Source organism: Scyliorhinus torazame, chromosome 26 (genome assembly GCF_047496885.1).
Source record: "Scyliorhinus torazame isolate Kashiwa2021f chromosome 26, sScyTor2.1, whole genome shotgun sequence".
Classification (NCBI taxonomy): Eukaryota; Metazoa; Chordata; class Chondrichthyes; order Carcharhiniformes; family Scyliorhinidae; genus Scyliorhinus; species Scyliorhinus torazame.
In genome coordinates this window covers 41,976,097-41,999,634 of record NC_092732.1, presented here as the reverse complement: position 1 = coordinate 41,999,634, position 23,538 = coordinate 41,976,097, and the positions used below count along the sequence as shown (strand labels likewise).

At 52.1% G+C, this 23,538-nt stretch overlaps 1 protein-coding gene and 1 long non-coding RNA gene across 3 annotated transcripts in view; one reads left to right on the top strand and one right to left on the bottom strand.

Annotated features, from left to right (window-relative positions):
- Window positions 1-1,462: 1,462 nt before the first annotated feature.
- Window positions 1,463-23,538, bottom strand: part of LOC140403005 (secretory carrier-associated membrane protein 3-like) — a 40,664-nt gene continuing 18,588 nt past the window's right edge. For both annotated transcript variants that reach the window (XM_072490661.1, XM_072490662.1), the window contains exons 5-8: window positions 23,309-23,468; window positions 22,968-23,069; window positions 5,648-5,765; window positions 1,463-1,911 (exon numbers count right to left, since the gene is read on the bottom strand). In XM_072490661.1, the coding sequence (XP_072346762.1) occupies window positions 1,765-1,911; window positions 5,648-5,765; window positions 22,968-23,069; window positions 23,309-23,468 (527 nt within the window). In that variant the 3' untranslated portion in view covers window positions 1,463-1,764. The remainder of the gene's footprint in view (window positions 1,912-5,647; window positions 5,766-22,967; window positions 23,070-23,308; window positions 23,469-23,538) is intronic.
- The window catches only part of LOC140403007 (uncharacterized), a 130,121-nt gene continuing 127,047 nt past the window's right edge, over window positions 20,465-23,538 (top strand). Inside the window, exon 1 of the long non-coding RNA XR_011938209.1 lies at window positions 20,465-20,587. This is a non-coding gene — a long non-coding RNA (uncharacterized lncRNA). The remainder of the gene's footprint in view (window positions 20,588-23,538) is intronic.

Sequence of the window (23,538 nt, the reverse complement as noted above, 5' to 3'; positions counted from 1 at the left end):
CCGGGAAACATCGCCGGGCACCAGCTAAACCACTACCGGGGATCAGCATTGGGCACCGGCTACCTCTCCCGGGAATCGGCACCGGGCACCGCCTAAACACTACCGGGAAACATCGCCGGGCACCGGCTAAACCTCTACCGGGAAACATCGGCGGGCACCGGCTAAATCTCTATCAGGTAACACCGCCGGGCACCAGCTAAACCTCTACCGGGAATCAGCATCGGGCACCGGCTAAACCTCTACCGGGAAACATCGCTGGGCACCGGCTAAACCACTACCAGGAAACAGTGCCAGGTACTGGCCGCACCTCTACCGGGAAACAGAACCGGGAACCGGCCGCATCTCTACCGGGATCCAGACACATGTCTACCGGGAAACAGTGCCGGGCACTGGCCACACCTCCAATGGGAAACAGCACCGGGAACCGGTTGCACCTCTACCGGGAAACAGCGCCGGGAACCAGCCACACCTCTACCGGGAAACAGCACCGGGAATCGGGCACACCTCTACCGGGAAACAGCGCCGGGAACCGGGCACACCTCTACCGGGAAACAGCACCGGGAACCGGGCCACTCCTCTACCGGGAAACAGCACCGGGAACCGGGCCACTCCTCTACCAGGAAACAGCGCCGGGAACCGGGCACACCTCTACCGGGAAACAGCGCCGGGAACCGGCCGCTCCTCTACCAGGAAACAGCACCGGGAACCGGCCACACCTCTACCAGGAAACAGCACCGGGAACCGGCCGCTCCTCTACCGGGAAACAGAGCCGGGAACCGGCCACTCCGCTACCGGGAAACAGCACCGGGAACCGGCCACTCCTCTACCGGGAAACAGAGCCGGGAACCGGCCGCTCCGCTACCGGGGAACAGCACCGGGAACCGGGCACACCTCTACCGGGAAACAGCACCGGGAACCGGGCCACACCTCTACCGGGAAACAGCGCCGGGAACCGGGCACACCTCTACCGGGAAACAGCGCCGGGAACCGGGCACACCTCTACCGGGAAACAGCACCGGGAACCGGGCACACCTCTACCGGGAAACAGCACCGGGAACCGGGCACACCTCTACCGGGAAACAGCACCGAGAACCGGCGGCTCCGCTACCGGGAAACAGCACCGGGAACCGGGCACACCTCTACCGGGAAACAGCACCGGGAACCGGGCACACCTCTACCGGGAAACAGCACCGGGAACCGGGCCACACCTCTACCGGGAAACAGCGCCGGGAACCGGGCACACCTCTACCGGGAAACAGCACCGGGAACCGGGCACACCTCCACCGGGAAACAGCACCGGGAACCGGCCAAACCACTACCGGGAAACAGCCGTACGTCTCGACCTCTGTCCCGGCCTGGCGGCACCTGGTTCATCATTCCCGCTCCCCAGCAGGCTTAGACTCGGGGTGGCCTGAGGAATATTGAATGTTCAAAACAAAACCAAGCGTTTAAACCGTGAAGCTCCGGAGCAAAGAACGTACAGAAGCTGCTTCCGTTTATTGACCAAGAACATGAAAGGTGCGCGCAGAATTCAGAACAAAAACAAAAATATACAATAAAAAAAGCCATGATGCGGCGGTCAATCATTTGGCACGACCTTTAACCTCGGCAGCTGTGGCTGCTTGCCGAGGGGTTCACCAGCAGGAAAGCGCCGCCATCGGCCGAGGAGGCGGTGTGGATGCACGGAATCCTTTTCTTCTCGGTGAAGCGGAGGTGGGGTTGGGGAAGTGGCTCGAGGGGCACGCGCGACGGCCTCGGCACATGTCAGTTGCGCTGGAAGGCGTTCTGTGCGGCTGCACCGGCCGCAGCCCCGGCTGCGTTCCGCATGGTCGGGTTCGACATGACTCCGGCCGCCAGCTCCTCCTGCGCCTTCTGGAAGCTGGCACCCGTCCTCCGGTACAGCGAGTGAACCTACGGCCAGGAAAGGAGACCCGTTACTGCCGGCGACCACCAGCCCCCCCACCCGCCAGCTGCTTTAATACAAGCCGACAAAAACAAGACGGACTCGGGGAATAAATTCTCCGCAAACACACACCTCCCTGAATTATAATCTGATTAGCCATCGGTAAGGTCAGGGCCTCACTGGAGTCACTGCGACCAGGTCTGGGCACCTCAGGGAAGAGGTACTGGTTTGGAAGGGATGCACCAGGGGTTAAATGACGAGGATTGTTCACACAGATGAGGTTGTATTCTCTCCAGTGTACATTAATGGGCAATCTGATTAGGTGTTTAAGATGTTGTAAGTTTTGACGGGGTGGATTGTGAAAGACAAATACCCAGGGGCGGGGGGGGGGTTGTGAACAAGGGGCAGAACCTTAAATGAGAGCTAGGCCATTCAGGGGCTGAATGGGCCTCCTCCTGTTCCTGTGTAACAGGCTGGAGAGGGGTTGAATGGGCCTCCTCCTGTTCCTGTGTAACAGGCTGGAGAGGGGCTGAATGGGCCTCCTCCTGTTCCTGTGTAACAGGCTGGAGAGGGGCTGAATGGGCCTCCTCCTGTTCCTGTGTAACAGGCTGGAGAGGGGCTGAATGGGCCTCCTACTGTTCCTGTGTAACAGGCTGGAGAGGGGCTGAATGGGGCCCCCTCCTGTTCCATGTAACAGGCTGGAGAGGGGCTGAATGGGCCTCCTCCTGTTCCTGTGTAACAGGCTGGAGAGAGGGGCTGAATGGGCCTCCTCCTGTTCCTGTGTAACAGGCTGGAGAGGGGCTGAATGGGCCTCCTCCTGTTCCTGTGTAACAGGCTGGAGAGGGGCTGAATGGGCCTCCTCCGGTTCCTGTGTAACAGGTTGGAGAGAGGGGCTGAATGCGGCCTCCTCCTGGTCCTGTGTAACAGGCTGGAGAGGGGCTGAATGGGCCTCCTCCTGTTCCTGTGTAACAGGCTGGAGAGGGGCTGAATGGGCCTCCTACTGTTCCTGTGTAACAGGCTGGAGAGGGGCTGAATGGGGCCCCCTCCTGTTCCATGTAACAGGCTGGAGAGGGGCTGAATGGGCCTCCTCCTGTTCCTGTGTAACAGGCTTGAGAGAGGGGCTGAATGGGCCTCCTCCTGTTCCTGTGTAACAGGCTGGAGAGGGGCTGAATGGGGCCCCCTCCTGTTCCTGTGTAACAGGCTGGAGAGGGGCTGAATGGACCTCCTCCTGTTCCTGTGTAACAGGCTGGAGAGGGGCTGAATGGGCCTCCTCCTGTTCCTGTGTAACAGGCTGGAGAGAGGGGCTGAATGCGGCCTCCTCCTGGTCCTGTGTAACAGGCTGGAGAGGGGCTGAATGGGGCCTCCTCCTGTTCAACTGGCCTGAGAGGGGCTGAATGGGGCCTCCTCCTGTTCTTGTGTAACAGGTTGGAGAGAGGGGCTGAATGGGGCCTCCTCCTGGTCCTGTGTAACAGGCTGGAGAGGGGCTGAATGGGCCTCCTCCTGTTCCCGTGTAACAGGCTGGAGAGGGGCTGAATGGGCCTCCCGCTGTTCCCGTGTAACAGGCTGGAGGGGGGCTGAATGGTCCTGTTCCTGTGTAACAGGCTGGAGACGATTGAATGGGCCTCCTCCTATCCCAGTGTAACTCTTGGCGGCAATGCTGCATTCTCAGCTTCTCTCCCTGAGTGGTGTCGTCAACAGGAGCTGTGGGGCACGGCACATGTACGTGTGCGCGCGCGAGTGTGTGTCTGTGAGTGAGAGTCTGAGTGAGTGGGAGTGAGTGGGAGTGAGTGGGAGTGAGTGGGAGTGAGTGGGAGTGAGTGGGAGTGAGTGGGAGTGAGTGGGAGTGAGTGGGAGTGAGTGGGAGTGAGTGGGCGTGAGTGGGAGTGAGTGGGCGTGAGTGGGCGTGAGTGGGCGTGAGTGGGCGTGAGTGGGCGTGAGTGGGAGTGAGTGGGAATGAGAGTCTGAGTGAGAGTCTGAGTGAGAGTCTGAGAGTCTGAGTGAGAGTCTGAGTGAGAGTCTGAGTGAGAGTCTGAGTGAGAGTCGGAGTGAGAGTCGGAGTGAGAGTCGGAGTGAGAGTCGGAGTGAGAGTCGGAGTGAGAGTCGGAGTGAGAGTCGGAGTGAGAGTCGGAGTGAGAGTCGGAGTGAGAGTCGGAGTGAGAGTCTGAGTGAGAGTCTGAGTGAGAGTCTGAGTGAGAGTCTGAGTGAGAGTCTGAGTGAGAGTCTGAGTGAGAGTCTGAGTGAGAGTCTGAGTGAGAGTCTGAGTGAGAGTCTGAGTGAGAGTCTGAGTGAGAGTCTGAGTGAGAGTCTGAGTGAGAGTCTGAGTGAGAGTCTGAGTGAGCGTCTGAGTGAGAGTCTGAGTGAGAGTCTGAGTGAGAGTCTGAGTGAGAGTCTGAGTGAGAGTCTGAGTGAGAGTCTGAGTGAGCGTCTGAGTGAGAGTCTGAGTGAGAGTCTGAGTGAGAGTCTGAGTGAGAGTCTGAGTGAGCGTCTGAGTGAGAGTCTGAGTGAGAGTCTGAGTGAGAGTCTGAGTGAGAGTCTGAGTGAGAGTCTGAGTGAGAGTCTGAGTGAGAGTCTGAGTGAGAGTCTGAGTGAGAGTCTGAGTGAGAGTCTGAGTGAGAGTCTGAGTGAGAGTCTGAGTGAGAGTCTGAGTGAGAGTCTGAGTGAGAGTCTGAGTGAGAGTCTGAGTGAGAGTCTGAGTGAGAGTCTGAGTGAGAGTCTGAGTGAGAGTCTGAGTGAGAGTCTGAGTGAGAGTCTGAGTGAGAGTCTGAGTGAGAGTCTGAGTGAGAGTCTGAGTGAGAGTCTGAGTGAGAGTCTGAGTGAGAGTCTGAGTGAGAGTCTGAGTGAGAGTCTGAGTGAGCGTCTGAGTGAGCGTCTGAGTGAGCGTCTGAGTGAGCGTCTGAGTGAGCGTCTGAGTGAGAGTCTGAGTGAGTGTCTGAGTGAGCGTCTGTGTGAGCGTCTGTGTGAGCGTCTGTGTGAGAGTCTGAGTGAGAGTCTGAGTGAGCGTCTGAGTGAGCGTCTGAGTGAGAGTCTGAGTGAGAGTCTGAGTGAGAGTCTGAGTGAGAGTCTGAGTGAGAGTCTGAGTGAGTGGGAGTGAGTGGGAGTGAGTGGGAGAGAGTGGGAGTGAGTGTGTGAGGAGTGTGTGTGTGAGGAGTGAGTGTGTGAGGAGTGTGTGTGTGAGGAGTGAGTGTGTGAGGAGTGAGTGTGTGAGGAGTGAGTGTGAGGAGTGAGTGTGAGGAGTGAGTGTGAGGAGTGAGTGTGAGGAGTGAGTGTGAGGAGTGAGTGTGAGGAGTGAGGAGTGAGTGTGAGGAGTGAGTGTGAGGAGTGAGTGTGAGGAGTGAGTGTGAGGAGTGAGTGTGAGGAGTGAGTGTGAGGAGTGAGTGTGAGGAGAGAGTGTGAGGAGAGAGTGTGAGGAGAGAGTGTGAGGAGAGAGTGTGAGGAGAGAGTGTGAGGAGAGAGTGTGAGGAGAGAGTGTGAGGAGAGAGTGTGAGGAGTGAGTGTGAGGAGTGAGTGTGAGGAGTGAGTGTGAGGAGTGTGTGTGAGGAGTGAGTGTGAAGAGTGAGTGTGAGGAGTGAGTGTGAGGAGTGAGTGTGAGGAGTGAGTGTGAGGAGTGAGTGTGAGGAGTGAGTGTGAGGAGTGAGTGTGAAGAGTGAGTGAGTGAGGAGTGAGTAGGGAGTGAGGGAGTGAGGAGGGAGTAGGGAGTGAGGGAGTGAGTAGGGAGTGAGGGACCTCTGCGATACGGTAACTCACCCTCTTCAGCATGATCACCCCCAGCACTGCGGAGGCCGTGAATAAGACGGAGACCATGAGCATGACGATGGCCACGCCCACGTTACTCTTCAAGGCAGTTAGTGAGGAAATCCATCCACTGGAAGGAAAAGGGACGCACATGAGCGAGCGCGACAGCCCCCCCACACGCACATGAGCGAGCGCGACAGCCCCCCCCCCCCCCCACACGCACATGAGCGAGCGCGACAGCCCCCCCCTCACACGCACGAGCGAGCGCGACAGCCCCCCCCACCCTCGTACGCACATGAGCGAGCGCGACAGCCCCCCCCTCACACGCACATGAGCGAGCGCGACAGCCCCCCCTCACACGCACATGAGCGAGCGCGACAGCCCCCCCCTCACACGCACATGAGCGAGCGCGACAGCCCCCCCCTCACACGCACATGAGCGAGCGCGACAGCCCCCCCTCACACGCACATGAGCGAGCGCGACAGCCCCCCCCCGAACACTCCGAGAACCCTCACACTCACTACACCCAGGTTAGGATCATTGCCAGCAAAGAGTCACCCCACCATTCCCAGTGCAATGGGGTTATTGGGAGATTCCCCATTTCAGACGCTCCGAACAGGCTGCTGTCCGGGATTGGGATTGATACACTCCGTCTGGCCGAAACTATTCGATTTGCGTTGCCTTCTGCATCCTGTGCTTTCCGCTCCCACCATGATTGGACTCTGACCTCAGCCCAGATCAGCCAATGTTACTTCACCAAGTTACAAACAGCAATAGCTCGACTCCTGCCCTCTCTCCGATGCAGCGAGGGTATTTCCACCTACAGCTGTTTATTTTCCTGATCACTATCCAGATCACTGGGTTAGAGAGAGGGGGGAAAATCAGCCAGGGCTCCTGCTCCTGATCACTGTCCAGTGATCCCTGGGTTAGAGAGAGGGGAAATCAGCCAGGGTTCCTGCTCCTGATCACTGGGTTAGAGAGAGAGGGGAAATCAGCCAGGGTTCCTGCTCCTGATCACTGTCCAGTGATCCCTGGGTTAGAGAGAGAGGGGAAATCAGCCAGGGTTCCTGCTCCTGATCACTGTCCAGTGATCCCTGGGTTAGAGAGAGAGGGGAAATCAGCCAGGGTTCCTGCTCCTGATCACTGTCCAGTGTTCCCTGGGTTAGAGAGAGAGGGGGGAAAATCAGCCAGGGTTCCTGCTCCTGATCATTGTCCAGTAACCCCTGAATTAGAGAGAGGGGAAATCAGCCAGGGTTCCTGCTCCTGATCGCTGTCCAGTGATCCCTGAATTAGAGAGGGGAAATCAGCCATGATTCCTGCTCCTGATCACTGTCCAGTGATCTCTGGGTTAGAGAGAGAGGGGAAATCAGCCAGGGTTCCTGCTCCTGATCACTGTCCAATGATCCCTGGGTTAGAGAGAGAGAGGGGAAATCAGCCAGGGTTTCTGCTCCTGATCACTGTTCAGTGATCCCTGGGTTAGAGAGAGAGAGAGAGGGGAAATCAGCCAGGGTTCCTTCTCCTGATCACTGTCCAGTGTTCCCTGGGTTAGAGAGAGAGGGGAAATCAGCCAGGATTCCTGCTCCTGATCACTGCCCAGTGATCCCTGGATTAGAGAGGGGGGAAAATCAGCCAGGGTTCCTGCTCCTGATCACTATCCAGATCACTGGGTTAGAGAGAGAGGGGAAATCAGCCAGGGTTCCTGCTCCTGATCACTGTCCAGTGATCCCTGGGTTAGAGAGAGAGAGAGGGAAATCAGCCAGGGTTCCTGCTCCTGATCACTGTCCAGTAACCCCTGAATGAGAGAGAGAGGAAATCAGCCAGGGTTCCTGCTCCTGATCACTGTCCAGTGATCTCTGGGTTAGAGAGAGAGGGGAAATCAGCCAGGGTTCCTGCTCCTGATCACTGTCCAGTAACCCCTGAATGAGAGAGAGAGGAAATCAGCCAGGGTTCCTGCTCCTGATCACTGTCCAGTGATCTCTGGGTTAGAGAGAGAGGGGAAATCAGCCAGGGTTCCTGCTCCTGATCACTGTCCAGTGATCCCTGGGTTATGGAGAGAGAGGGGAAATCAGCCAGTTTTCCTGCTCCTGATCACTGTCCAGTGGTCCCTGGGTTAGAGAGAGAGAGAGGGGAAATCAGCCAGGGTTCCTGCTCCTGATCACTGTCCAGCGAGCCCTGGGTTAGAGAGAGAGGGGAAATCAGCCAGGGCTCCTGCTCCTGATCACTGTCCAGCAATCCCTGGGTTAGAGAGAGAGGGGAAATCAGCCAGAGTTCCTGCTCCTGATCACTGTCCAGTGATCCCTGGGTTAGAGAGAGAGAGGAAATCAGCCAGGGTTCCTGCTCCTGATCACTGTCCAGTGAATCATAGAATCATAGAAGTTTACAGCATGGAAACAGGCCCTTCGGCCCAACCAGTCCATGCCGCCCAGTTTTTACCATTCAGCTAGTCCCAGTTGCCCGCACTTGGCCCATAACCCTCTATACCCATCTTACCCATGTAACTATCTAAATGCTTTTTAAAAGACACAATTGTACCCGCCTCTACTACTACCTCTGGCAGCCCATTCCAGACACCCACTACCCTGAGTGAATAAATTGCCCCTCTGGGCCCTTCTGAATCTCTCCCCTCTCACCTTAAACCTATGCCCTCTAGTTTTAGACTCCCCTACCTTTGGGAAAAGATGTTGACTATCCACCTTATCTATGCCCCTCATTATTTTATAGACCTCTATAAATTCACCCCCAAGCCTCCTACGCTCCAGGGAAAAAGTCCCAGTCTATCCAGCCTCTCCTTATAACTCAAACCATCAAGTCCCGGCAACATCCTAGTAAATCTTTTCTGCACTCTTTCCAGTTTAATAATATCCTTTCTATAATAGGGTGACCAGAACTGCACACAGTATTCCAAGTGTGGCCGTACCAATGTCTTGTACAACTTCAACAAGACGACCCAACTCCTGTATTCAATGTTCTGACCAATGAAACCAAGCATGCCGAATGCCTTCTTCACCACCCTGTCCACCTGCGACTCCACCTTCAAGGAGCTATGAACCTGTACTCCTAGATCTCTTTGTTCTATAACTCTCCCCAACGCCATACCATTAACTGAGTAGGTCCTGGCCTGATTCGATCTGCCGAAATGCATCACCTCACATTTATCTAAATTAAACTCCATCTGCCATTCGTTGGCCCACTGGCCAAATTGATCAAAATCCCGTTGCAATCCTAGATAACCTTCTTCACTATCCACTGTGCCATCAATCTTGGTGTCATCTGCAAACTTACTAACCATGCCTCCTAAATTCTCATCCAAATCATTAATATAAATCACAAATAACAGTGGACCCAGCACCGATCCCTGAGGCACACCACTGGTCACAGGCCTCCAGTTTGAAAAACAACCCTCTACAACCACCCTCTGCCTTCTGTCGTCCAGCCAATTTTGAATCCAATTGGCAACCTCACCCTGGATCCTGTGAGCTTTAACCTTCTGCAACAACCTACCATGCACTGAGTGCTGAATTTGGTGCTTTTTGAGTGCGATAGTGAGAGTTTGGTGACCGAGGGAGTATAAGGCTTCATTTTTATCTAAAGTTTAGTCTTTCTTTTATTTAGTTAATTAACTTAAAAGTTGCTGTTTGGTTCAGAAGAAGGTGAATTTTCAATCAGCTTTAAACAGGCTTCTACTTGTAGGCACTTGCAGCTGGAGCTTGTTAATTAGTTAATTGGATTAGGCCAGTTTTTCAGAGGCAAGATTCACAGTATAAAAGTGATCCCCTACAGTGCAGACTTTGTTTGCACTGAGTGCTGAATTTGGTGCTTTTTGAGTGCGATAGTGAGAGTTTGGTGACCGAGGGAGTGCTGAATTTGGTGCTTTTTGAGTGCGATAGTGAGAGTTTGGTGACCGAGGGAGTGCTGAATTTGGTGCTTTTTGAGTGCGATAGTGAGAGTTTGGTGACCGAGGGAGTTAGGTGAGGAGGGAGTAAGGTGCTCCTTTCATTTTGTTTCCGACATTTCCACAAAGAGTGTGAAGAGAGTCAGTAGTTTACAGGAAGTGTAGCTGACTGGGAGCAGAGTCGAAGGGCGGAGATCTAGTTAGTCCACACAGCAGCTATATTCTTTAAGGTAAGAGGGGATGGAGGCTAGGCCAGTTACATGCTCCTCCTGTAGGATGTGGGTGGTGAGGGATACCACCGGTGTCCCCACTGACTATACCTGCGGGAAGTGCACCCAACTTCAGCTCCTCAAAGACCGTGTTAGGGAACTGGAGCTGAAGCTGGATGAACTTCGGATCATCCGGGAGGCAGAGGGGGTGATTGAGAAGAGTTACAGGGAGGCAACCACACCCAAGGTACAGGACAAGAATAGCTGGGTTACAGTCAGGGGGAAAAAAACAAACAGGCAGACAGTGCAGGAATCCCTCGTGGCCGTTCCCCTTCAAAACAAGTATACCGTTTTCGATGCTGTTGGGGGGGATGACCGACCGGGGGAAGGCCCTAGCGGTCAGGTCTCTGGCACGGAGTCTGGCTCTGGGGCTCAGAAGGGAAGGGGGGAGAATAGAAAAGCAATAGTTGTAGGAGATTCAATGGTTAGGGGAATAGATAGGAGATTCTGTGGTCGCGAGCGAGACTCCCGGAAGGTATGTTGCCTCCCGGGTGCCAGGGCCAGGGATGTCTCGGATCGTGTCTTCAGGATCCTTAAGGGGGAGGGGGAGCAGCCAGAAGTCGTGGTGCACATTGGTACCAACGACATAGGTAGGAAAAGGGGTGTGGAGGTAATAAACAAGTTTAGGGAGTTAGGCTGGAAGTTGAAAGCCAGGACAGACAGTTGTCATCTCTGGTTTGTTGCCGGTGCCACGTGATAGCGAGGCTAGGAATAGGGAGAGAGTGCAGTTGAACACGTGGCTGCAGGAATGGTGTAGGAGGGAGGGCTTCAGGTATTTGGATAATTGGAGCGCATTCTGGGGAAGGTGGGACCTGTACAAGCAGGACGGGTTGCATCTGAACCAGAGGGGCACCAATATCCTGGGAGGGAGGTTTGCTAGTACTCTTCGGGAGGGTTTAAACTAATTTGGCAGGGGAATGGGAACCGGATTTGTAGTCCAGCAACTAAGGTAGCCGATATTCAGGACGCCAAAGCATGTAATGAGGCAGTGGGGAAGGGAACACTGACAAAGGAGAGTATTTGCAGGCACGGAGATGGGTTGAAGTGTGTATACTTCAACGCAAGAAGCATCAGGAATAAGGTGGGTGAACTTAAGGCATAGATCGGTACTTGGGACTACGATGTGGTGGCCATCACGGAAACTTGGATAGAAGAGGGGCAGAAATGGTTGTTGGAGGTCCCTGGTTATAGATGTTTCAATAAGATTAGGGAGGGTGGTAAAAGAGGTGGGGGGGTGGCATTATTAATTAGAGATAGTCTCACAGCTGCAGAAAGGCAGTTCGAGGAGTATCACCCTATTGAGGTAGTATGGGTTGAAGTTAGAAATAGGAAAGGAGCAGTCACCTTGTTAGGAGTTTTCTATAGGCCCCCCAATAGTAACAGAGATGTGGAGGAACAGATTGGGAAACAGATTTTGGAAAGGTGCAGAAGTCATAGGGTAGTAGTCATGGGCGACTTTAACTTCCCAAATATTGAGTGGAAACTCTTTAGATCAAATAGTTTGGATGGGGTGGTGTTTGTGCAGTGTGTCCAGGAAGCTTTTCTAACACAGTATGTAGATTGTCCGACCAGAGGAGGGGCAATATTGGATTTAGTACTGGGTAATGAACCAGGGCAAGTGATAGATTTGTTAGTGGGGGAGCATTTTGGAGATAGTGACCACAATTCTGTGACTTTCACTTTAGTAATGGAGAGGGATAGGTACGTGCAACAGGGCAAGGTTTACAATTGGGGGAAGGGTAAATACGATGTTGTCAGACAAGAATTGAAGTGCATAAGTTGGGAACATAGGCTGGCAGGGAAGGACACAAGTGAAATGTGGAACTTGTTCAAGGACCAGGTGCTACGTGTCCTTGATATGTATGTCCCTGTCAGGCAGGGAAGAGATGGTCGAGTGAGGGAACCATGGTTGACAAGAGAGGTTGAATGTCTTGTTAAAAGGAAAAAGGTGACTTATGTAAGGCTGAGGAAACAAGGTTCAGACAGGGCATTGGAGGGATACAAGATAGCCAGGAGGGAACTGAAGAAAGGGATTAGGAGAGCTAAGAGAGGGCATGAACAATCTTTGGCGGGTAGGATCAAGGAAAACCCCAAGGCCTTTTACACATATGTGAGAAATATGAGAATGACTAGAGCGAGGGTAGGTCCGATCAAGGACAGTAGCGGGAGATTGTGTATTGAGTCTGAAGAGATAGGAGAGGTCTTGAATGAGTATTTTTCTTCTGTATTTACAAATGAGAGGGGCGATATTGTTGGAGAGGACAGTGTGAAACAGATTGGTAAGCTCGAGGAAATACTTGTCAGGAAGGAAGATGTGTTGGGCATTTTGAAAAACTTGAGGATAGACAAGTCCCCCGGGCCTGACGGGATATATCCAAGGATTCTATCGGAAGCAAGAGATGAAATTGCAGAGCCGTTGGCAATGATCTTTTCGTCCTCACTGTCAACAGGGGTGGTACCAGGGGATTGGAGAGTGGCGAATGTCGTGCCCCTGTTCAAAAAAGGAACTAGGGATAACCCTGGGAATTACAGGCCAGTTAGTCTTACTTCGGTGGTAGGCAAAGTAATGGAAAGGGTACTGAAGGATAGGATTTCTGAGCATCTGGAAAGACACTGCTTGATTAGGGATAGTCAGCACGGATTTGTGAGGGGTAGGTCTTGCCTTACAAATCTTATTGAATTCTTTGAGGAGGTGACCAAGCATGTGGATGAAGGTAAAGCAGTGGATGTAGTGTACATGGATTTTAGTAAGGCATTTGATAAAGTTCCCCATGGTAGGCTTATGCAGAAAGTAAGGAGGCATGGGATAGTGGGAAATTTGGCCAGTTGGATAACGAACTGGCTAACCGATAGAAGTCAGAGAGTGGTGGTGGATGGCAAATATTCAGCCTGGATCCCAGTTACCAGTGGCGTACCGCAGGGATCAGTTCTGGGTCCTCTGCTGTTTGTGATTTTCATTAATGACTTGGATGAGGGAGTTGAAGGGTGGGTCAGTAAATTTGCAGACGATACGAAGATTGGTGGAGTTGTGGATAGTAAGGAGGGCTGTTGTCGGCTGCAAAGAGACATAGATAGGATGCAGAGCTGGGCTGAGAAGTGGCAGATGGAGTTTAACCCTGAAAAGTGTGAGGTTGTCCATTTTGGAAGGACAAATATGAATGCGGAATATAGGGTTAACGGTAGAGTTCTTGGCAATGTGGAGGAGCAGAGAGATCTTGGGGTCTATGTTCATACATCTTTGAAAGTTGCCACTCAAGTGGATAGAGCTGTGAAGAAGGCCTATGGTGTGCTCGCGTTCATTAACAGAGGGATTGAATTTAAGAGCCGTGAGGTGATGATGCAGCTGTACAAAACTTTGGTAAGGCCACATTTGGAGTACTGTGTACAGTTTTGGTCGCCTCATTTTAGGAAGGATGTGGAAGCTCTGGAAAAGGTGCAAAGAAGATTTACCAGGATGTTGCCTGGAATGGAGAGTAGGTCTTACGAGGAAAGGTTGAGGGTGCTAGGCCTTTTCTCATTAGAGCGGAGAAGGATGAGGGGCGACTTGATAGAGGTTTATAAGATGATCAGGAGAATAGATAGAGTAGACAGTCAGAAACTTTTTCCCCGGGTGGAACACACCATTACAAGGGGACATAAATTTAAGGTGAAAGGTGGAAGATATAGGAGGGATATCAGAGGTAGGTTCTTTACCCAGAGAGTAGTGGGGGCATGGAATGCACTGCCTGTGGAAGTAGTTGAGTCGGAAACATTAGGGACCTTCAAGCAGCTATTGGATAGGTACATGGATGACGGTAAAATGATATAGTGTAGATTTATTTGTTCTTAAGGGCAGCACGGTAGCATTGTGGATAGCGCAATTGCTTCACAGCTCCATGGTCCCAGGTTCGATTCCGGCTTGGGTCATTGTCTGTGCGGAGTCTGCACGTCCTCCCCGTGTCTGCGTGGGTTTCCTCCCACAGTCCAAAGATGTGCGGGTTAGGTGAATTGGCCAATGATAAATTGCCCTTAATGTCCAAATTGCCCTTGGTGTTGGGTGGAGGTGTTGAGTTTGGGTATGGTGCTCTTTCCAAGAGCCGGTGCAGACTCAAAGGGCCGAATGGCCTCCTTCTGCACTGTAAATTCAATGATAATCTATGATTAATCTAGGACAAAGGTTCGGCACAACATCGTGGGCCGAAGGGCCTGTTCTGTGCTGTATTTTCTATGTTCTATGCGGTACCTTGTCAAAGGCTTTGCTAAAGTCCATGTAGACGTCTACTGCACTGCCCTCATCTACCTTCTTGGTCACCCCCCTCAAAAAAACTCAATCAAATTTGAGAGACATGATTTTCCACGCACAAAGCCATGCTGACTGCCCCGAATCAGTCCTTGCCTCTCTAAATGCTTGTAGATCCTGTCTCTCAGAATACCTTCTGGCAACTTACCTACTACAGACGTTAGGCTCACCGGTCTGTAGTTCCCAGGCTTTTCCCTGCTGCCCTTCTTAAACAAGGGCACAACATTCGCCACTCTCCAATCTTCAGGCACCTCACCTGTGGCTGCCGATGATTCAAATATCTCTGTTAGGGGACCCGCAATTTCCTCCCTAGCCTCCCACAACATCCTGGGATACATTTCATCAGGTCCCGGGGATTTATCTACCTTGATGCGCTTTAAGACTTCCAGCACCTCCTCCTCTGTAATATGCACACTTCTCAAGACATCGCTATTTATTTCCCTTAGTTTCCTAACATCCATGCCTTTCTCCATCGTGAATACCGATGAGAAATATTCATTCAGGATCTCACCCAACTCTTGTGGCTCTGCACATAGATGTCCTTGTTGATCCTTAAGAGGCCCTACTCTGTCCCTAGTTACTCTTTTCCCCTTTATGTATCTGTAGAATCTCTTTGGATTCTCCCTTGCATTATTTGCCAAAGCAATTTCATGTCCCATTTTTGCCCTCCTGATTTCCCTCTTAACTCTATTTCGACAATCTCTCTACTCTTCAAGGGATCCACTTGATCCCAGTTGCTTATGTACGTCATATGCCTCCTCCTTCTTTTTGACCAGAGTCTCAATATCTCGAGTCATCCAGGGTTCCCTACTTCTACCAGCCTTGCCCTTCACTCTAAAGGGAATGTGCTTACCCTGCACCCTGGTTAACACATTTTTAAAAGCCTCCCATTTACCAACCGTCCCTTTGCCTGCCAACAGTCTCCCCCAATCTACCTCTGCAAGTTCCTGTCTGATACCATCAAAATTGGCCTTGCCCCAATTAAGAATTTTAACTCTTGGGCCAGACCTATCATTCTCCATAGCTATCTTAAAAATAATGGAGTTATGGTCACTTGTCCCAAATTGATCCCTCACTAGCACTTCTGTCACTTGCCCTTCCTTATTTCCCAAGACGAGGTCAAGTTTTGCCCCCTCTCTAGTCGGTCCATCCACATACTGAATGAGAAATTCCTCCTGAATACACTCAACAAATTTCCCTCCATCCAAGCCCCTAATGCTATGGCTGTCCCAGTCAATGTTGGGAAAGTTAAAGTCCCCTACTACTACCACCCTATTATTCTTGCAGCTATCTGTAATCTCCTTACATATTTGCTCCTCAATTTCCCGCTGACTATTTGGGGGCCTGTAGTACAGTCCTATCAAGGTGATCTCTCCCTTCTTATTTTTCAGTTCCACCCATATAGACTCTCGGATATATCCCCTCTAAGTACTGCCGTGATGTTCTCCCTAATCAAAAATGCCACTCCCCCTCCTCTCTTACCTCCGGTTCTATCCTTTCTATAGCATCTGTACCCCGGAACATTGAGCTGCCAGTCCTGCCCCTCCCTTAGCCATGTTTCAGTCATAGCTATAATATCCCAGTCCCATGTGCCCGTCCATGCCCTGAGTTCATCCGCTTTGCCCGTCAGGCCCCTTGCATTGAAATAAATGCAGTTTAATGTAGACTTTCCTTGCTCTCTGCCCTGCTTTCTCTTTCACCTTCGACAACAAGTTCTTCATCCAGACGCACGGAACAGCCATGGGGACCAAATTCGCACCCCAATACGCCAACATCTTTTTTTTTTTTTTTTATAAATGTTTTATTGAAATTTTTTTCCCAAACAACAATTTTTCCCCTCTTACAAAGCAAACGCAACAATAACAATACAGAAATTTTAAACAATACACAAGTAACAAAACCCCTTTATCTTTGACCTAAACTAAACCCCCCCCCCCCTTCCCCCCCCTCCCCCTGGGTTGCTGCTGCTGGTCATCTGTCTTCCCTCTAACGTTCCCCTAGGTAGTCGAGAAATGGCTGCCACCACCTGGTGAACCCTTGAGCCGATCCTCTCAGGGCAAACTTTATCTGCTCCAGTTTAATGAACCCCGCCATATCATTTACCCAGGCCTCCAGTCCGGGGGGTTTCGCCTCCTTCCACATGAGTAGGATCCTGCGCCGGGCTACTAGGGACGCAAAGGCCACAACGTCGGCCTCTTTCGCCTCCTGCACTCCCGGCTCTTCCGCAACTCCAAATAGAGCTAACCCCCAGCCTGGTTTGACCCGGGCCTTCACCACCCGCGAAATCACTCCCGTCACTCCCTTCCAATACCCTTCCAGTGCCGGGCATGCCCAAAACATATGTGCGTGGTTTGCCGGGCTCCCGCCACACCTCCCACATTTGTCCTCCACTCCAAAGAACCTGCTCAATCTTGCTCCCGTTATGTGTGCTCTATGTAGCACCTTAAATTGAATCAGGCTAAGCCTGGCGCATGAGGAAGAGGAATTTACCCTGCTTAGGGCATCAGCCCACATACCCTCCTCTATCTCCTCCCCTAGTTCTTCTTCCCACTTTCCTTTTAGTTCGCCCACCGACTCCTCCCCCTCTTCCCTCATCTCTCGGTAAATCTCTGACACCTTGCCCTCTCCGACCCACACCCCTGAAAGCACCCTGTCCTGTATCCCCTGTGTCGGGAGCAACGGAAATTCCCTCACCTGTTGTCTAGTAAATGCCCTCACCTGCATATATCTCAAGAAATTTCCCCGGGGCAACTTATACTTTTCCTCCAATTCTCCCAAGCTCGCAAAAGCCCCATCTATAAATAAATCTCCCACCCTCCTAATTCCCAACTGGAACCAGCTCTGAAATCCTCCATCCATTCTTCCTGGGGCGAACCTATGGTTGTTCCTGATTGGGGACCCCACCAGGGCTCCCCGCACCCCTCTCTGTCGCCTCCACTGTCCCCAGATATTCAATGTTGCCGCCACCACCGGGTTCGTGGTAAACGTTTTAGGTGAGATCGGTAGCGGCGCCGTCACCAGCGCCTCTAAACTCGTCCCTTTACAGGACTTTCTCTCCAGTCTTTCGCACGCCGCTCCCTCACCCTCCATCATCCATTTACGTATCATTGCCACATTGGCGGCCCAATAGTAATCGCCCAAGTTCGGTAGTGCCAATCCTCCTCTGTCCCTACTACGCTGAAGGAACCCCCTCCTTACTCTCGGAACTTTCCCTGCCCACACGAAGCTCGTGATGCTCCTGTCTATTTTATTAAAAAAGGTCTTAGTGATTAGTATAGGGAGACATTGAAATACAAATAAGAACCTCGGGAGGACCATCATCTTAATTGCTTGCACCCTGCCCGCCAGCGATAGAGGCTGCATGTCCCACCTCTTGAAGTCCTCCTCCATTTGTTCTACCAACCGTGTCAGATTAAGTCTGTGCAAGGTTCCCCAGCTCCTAGCGATCTGAATCCCCAGGTATCGGAAGTTTCTTTCCACTTTCCTTAGAGGCAAGCCTTCTATCTCTCTACTCTGGTCCCCTGGATGTATCACAAATAATTCACTCTTCCCCATGTTTAGCCTATACCCCGAGAAATCCCCGAACCCCCTCAAAATTCGCATAACCTCTATCATTCCCCCCGCTGGGTCCGACACGTATAACAATAGGTCATCCGCATATAACGAGACTCGGTGTTCTTCTCCCCCTCTAATCACCCCTCTCCATTTCCTGGAGTCTCTCAACGCCATGGCCAGAGGTTCAATTGCCAACGCGAACAACAATGGAGACAGCGGGCATCCCTGTCTTGTTCCCCTATATAGTCGGAATAACTCCGATCTATGTCGACCTGTAACTACGCTTGCCGTTGGAGCCCCATAAAGAAGTCTAACCCAGCTAATAAACCCGTTCCCAAACCCAAACCTCCTTAACACTTCCCATAAATACTCCCACTCCACCCTATCAAATGCCTTCTCTGCGTCCATTGCCGCCACTATCTCTGCCTCCCCCTCCACTGGGGGCATCATTATCACCCCTAATAGTCGTCGCACGTTAACATTCAGTTGTCTCCCTTTTACGAACCCTGTCTGGTCTTCGTGCACCACCCCCGGGACACAGTCCTCTATCCTCGATGCCAGTACCTTTGCCAACAATTTGGCGTCCACGTTCAACAATGAAATGGGTCTATAGGACCCGCACTGCAACGGATCTTTATACGCTAACATCTTCATGCACAAGTTTGAACAGGACCTACTCACCGCACAGGACCTTCAACCGATGTTATACACCAGATACATCGATGACATTTTTTTCCTTTGGACCCACGGCGAAGAATCACTGAAACGACTACACGATGACATTAATAAGTTCCATCCAACCATCAGACTCACCATGGACTACTCTCCAAAATCAGTTGCATTCTTGGACACACTCGTCTCCATCAAGGACGGTCACCTCAGCACTTCGCTTTACCGCAAACCTACGGATAACCTTATGATGCTCCACTTCTCCAGCTTCCACCCTAAACACATTAAAGAAGCCATCCCCTATGGACAAGCGCTCCGTATACACAGGATCTGCTCAGACGAGGAGGAGCGTAACAGACATCTACAGATGTTGAAAGATGCCCTCGTACGAACGGGATATGGCACTCGACTCATCGATCGACAGTTCCAACGCGCCACAGCGAAAAACCGGACCAACCTCCTCAGAAGACAAACATGGGACACAACCGACAGAATACCCTTCGTCGTCCAGTACTTCCCCGGAGCGGAGAAACTACGTCATCTTCTTCACAGCCTTCAACACGTCATTGATGACGATGAACATCTTGCCAAGGTCATCCCCACACCCCCACTACTTGCCTTCAAACAACCGCGCAACCTTAAACGAACCATTGTTTGCAGCAAACTACCCAGTCTTCAGAACAGTGACCACGACACCACACAACCCTGTCATGGCAATCTCTGCAAGACGTGCCAGATCATCGACATGGATACCACTATTACACGTGAGAACACCACCCACCAGGTACGCGGTACATACTCGTGCGACTCGGCCAACGTTGTCTACCTCATACGCTGCAGGAAAGGATGTCCTGAAGCGTGGTACATTGGCGAGACCATGCAGACGCTGCGACAACGAATGAACGGACATCGCGCAACAATCACCAGGCAGGAATGTTCCCTTCCAGTCGGGGAACACTTCAGCAGTCAAGGGCATTCAGCCTCTGATCTCCGGGTAAGCATTCTCCAAGGCGGCCTTCAGGACCCGCGACAACGCAGAATCGCCGAGCAAAAACTTATAGCCAAGTTCCGCACACGAGTGCGGCCTCAACCGGGACCTGGGATTCATGTCACAATACATTCACCCCCCACCATCTGGCCTGCAAAATCCTACCAACTGTCCTGGCTTGGTACAATTCACACCTCTTTAACCTGGGGTTACCCCATCTCTGGATCTGTAAAGATTTAATCACCTGCTAATGCTCGCATTCCAAGCATTGTTTGGCATTTTTGAATTTGTCTATATATGTGTTTCTGGAACAGACCTCTTCATTCACCTGAGGAAGGAGCAGCGCTCCGAAAGCTAGTGACATCGAAAACAAACCTGTTGGACTTTAACCTGGTGTTGTAAGACTTCGTACACTGCTTTCTCTGGTCATGCTTTACACACTCTCCCTTCCTGCCTTTTGTTTCCGTCCCCACTGACTTCCTACATCGGTTCCCATCCCCCTGCCACATTAGTTTAAACCCTCCCCAACTGCACTAGCAAACACACCCCCGAGAACATTGGTTCCGGTCTCACTCAGATGCAGACCGTCCGATTTGTACAGGTCCCACCTCCCCCAGAACCGGTCCCAATGTCCCAGGAATTTGAAAGCCTCCCTCTTGCACCATCTCTCAAGCGACGTATTCATCCTAGCTATCCTGTCATTCCTACTCTGACTATCACGTGGCACTGGTAGCAATCCTGAGATTACGACCTTTGAGGTCCTACTTTTTAGTTTAACTCCTAACTCCCTAAATTCAGCTTGTAGGACCTCATCCCGTTTTTTACCTATACCGTTGGTGCCTATATGCACCACGACAGCTGGCTGTTCACCCTCCCCCTCCAGAATGCCCTGCAGCCTCTCCGAGACATCCTTGACCCTTGCACCAGGGAGGCAACATACCAACCTGGATTCTCGTTTGCGTCCACAGAAACGCCTGTCTATTCCCCTTACAATTGAGTCCCCTATCACTATAGCTCTGCCACTCTTTTTCCCGCCAGTGATCCCTGGGTTAGAGAGAGAGAGGAAATCAGCCAGGGCTCCTGCTCCTGATCACTGTCGGAAATCAGCCAGGGTTCCTGCTCCTGATCACTGTCCAGAGATCCCTTAGTTAGAGAGAGAGGGGAAATCAGCCAGGGATCCTGCTCCTGATCACTGTCCAGTGATCCCTGGGTTAGAGAGAGTGGGGAAATCAGCCAGGGTTCCTGCTCCTGATCACTGTCCAGTGATCCCTGGGTTAGAGAGAGAGGGGAAATCAGCCAGGCTTCCTGCTCCTGATCACTGTCCAGTGGACCGTGGGTTAGAGAGAGAGAGGGGTAATCAGCCAGGGTTCCTGCTCCTGATCACTGTCCAGTGATCCCTGGGTTAGAGAGAGAGAGGGGTAATCAGCCAGGGTTCCTGCTCCTGATCACTGTCCAGTGATCCCTGGGTTAGAGAGAGAGAGAGGGGTAATCAGCCAGGGTTCCTGCTCCTGATCACTGTCCAGAGATCCCTTAGTTAGAGAGAGAGAGGGGAAATCAGCCAGGTTCCAGCTCCTGATCACTGTCCAGTGATCCCTGGATTAGAGAGAGAGGGGAAATCAGCCACGGTTCCTGTTCCTGATCACTGTCCAGTGATCCCTGGGTTAGCGAGAGGGGAATTCAGCCAGGGTTCCTGATTACTGTCCAGTGATCCCTGGGTCAGAGAAAGAGAACGGAAATCAGCCAGGGTTCCTGCTCCTGATCACGGTCATGTGATCCCTGGGTTAGAGAGAGAGGAAATCAGCCAGGGTTCCTGCTCCTGATCACTATCCAATGATCCCTGGGTTTGAGAGAGAGAGGAAATCAGCCAGGGTTCCTGCTCCTGATCACTTTCCAGTGGACCGTGGGTTAGAGAGAGAGATGGGAAATCAGCCTGGGTTCCTGCTCCTGATCACTGTCCAGTGATCTCTGGGTTAGAGATAGTGAGGGGAAATCAGCCAGGGCTCCTGTTCCTGATCACTGTCCAGTTATCGCTGGGTTACAGAGAGGGTTAATCAGCCAGGCTTCCTGCTCCTGATCACTGTCCAGTGGACCGTGGGTTAGAGAGAGAGAGGGGTAATCAGCCAGGGTTCCTGCTCCTGATCACTGTCCAGTGATCCCTGGGTTAGAGAGAGAGAGAGGGGTAATCAGCCAGGGTTCCTGCTCCTGATCACTGTCCAGAGATCCCTTAGTTAGAGAGAGAGGGGGGAAATCAGCCAGGTTCCAGCTCCTGATCACTGTCCAGTGATCCCTGGATTAGAGAGAGAGGGGAAATCAGCCACGGTTCCTGCTCCTGATCACTGTCCAGTGATCGCTGGGTTAGCGAGAGGGGAATTCAGCCAGGGTTCCTGATTGCTGTCCAGTGATCCCTGGGTCAGAGAAAGAGAAGGGAAATCAGCCAGGGTTCCTGCTCCTGATCACGGTCATGTGATCCCTGGGTTCGACAGAGAGGGGAAATCAGCCAGGATTCCTGCTCCTGATCACTGTCCAGTGATCCCTGGGTTAGACAGAGAGGGGAAATCAGCCAGGGTTCCTGCTCCTGATCACTGTCCAGTGATCCAGGGGTTTGAGAGTGAGGGGAAATCAGCCAGGGCTCCTGCTCCTGATCACTGTCCAGTTATCGCTGGGTTAGAGAGAGAGAGGGGAAATCAGTCAGGGTTCCTGCTCCTGATCACTGTCCAGTGATCCCTGGGTTAGAGAGAGGGGAAATCAGCCAGGGTTCCTGCTCCTGATCACTGTCCAGTGATCCCTGGGTTAGCGATGGGGGAATTCAGCCAGGGTTCCTGCTCCTGATCACTGTCCAGTGATCCCTGGGTTAGAGATAGTGAGGGGAAATCAGCCAGGGCTCCTGTTCCTGATCACTGTCCAGTTATCGCTGGGTTACAGAGAGGGGAAATCAGCCAGGGTTCCTGCTCCTGATCACTGTCCAGTGATCCCTGGGTTAGAGAGAGAGGAAATCAGCCAGGGTTCCTGCTCCTGATCACTATCCAGTGATCCCTGGGTTTGAGAGAGAGGGGAAATCAGCCAGGGTTCCTGCTCCTGATCACTGTCCGGTGGACCGTGGGTTAGAGAGAGATGGGATATCAGCCTGGGTTCCTGCTCGTGATCACTGTCCAGCGATCCCTGGGTTTGAGAGAGAGAGGGGAAATCAGCCAGGGTTCCTGCTCCTGATCACTGTCCAGTGATCCCTGGGTTAGAGAGAGAGGGGGGAAATCAGCCAGGGCTCCTGCTCCTGATCACTGTCCAGTGATCCCTGGGTTAGAGAGAGGGGAAATCAGCCAGGGTTCCTGCTCCTGATCACTGTCCAGTGATCCCTGGGTTAGAGAGAGAGGGGGGAAATCAGCCAGGGTTCCTGCTCCTGATCACTGTCCAGTGATCCCTGGGTTAGAGAGAGGGGAAATCAGCCAGGGCTCCTGCTCCTGATCACTGTCCAGCGATCCCTGGGTTTGAGAGAGAGGGGAAATCAGCCAGGGTTCCTGCTCCTGATCACTGTCCAGTGATCCCTGGGTTAGAGAGAGGGGAAATCAGCCAGGGTTCCTACTCCTGATCACTGTCCAGAGCCCGGACCCCAGACAGTCAGGTCCTTGCGTTGGAAAACCATAGCTACATGCTCTCGAAGCAGAGGACAGGAAACTGGTACTCACCAGAATCCCCAGCCTGGAATCCCCACCGTCTCCAAAACAAACACGATGTCTTGGATAAAGAATACGAAGAAAAACGAGAAGAAATTGAACGAACTATCAGCCCTGAATGGAGGAGAAAAGGAAGAAAAGATGAGAAATTTAAATAGACAAAATACAACACACCAATGTTGTGTCCATATTCTTCACATTTCCCTGTTCAATACACCAGCCGAGTGTTCATATATTTCACACATTCCCTGTTCAATACACCAGCCGAGTGTTCATATATTTCACACATTCCCTGTTCAATACACCAGCCGAGTGTTCATATACTTCCGTTCCGCTGGCTAGATGGAACCTACCTGAATGCCTTGTACAGCGGCCTGTACCAACAGACAAAGGAGCAGGGGGTGAACATGATTAACCACAGGATAGAAAGGCCAAAGTGTGTTCCAGCATTGACATTAACCGTGAACCACGCCAGACTGCCCAGGAGATTCAAGAAGAGAACAACCGAGCTTACTGTGGGGAAAAAAGTAAAACACCAGTTAGACAGGAGTGACAAGTGGAACCCGCTACCGTTCAGCCCCAT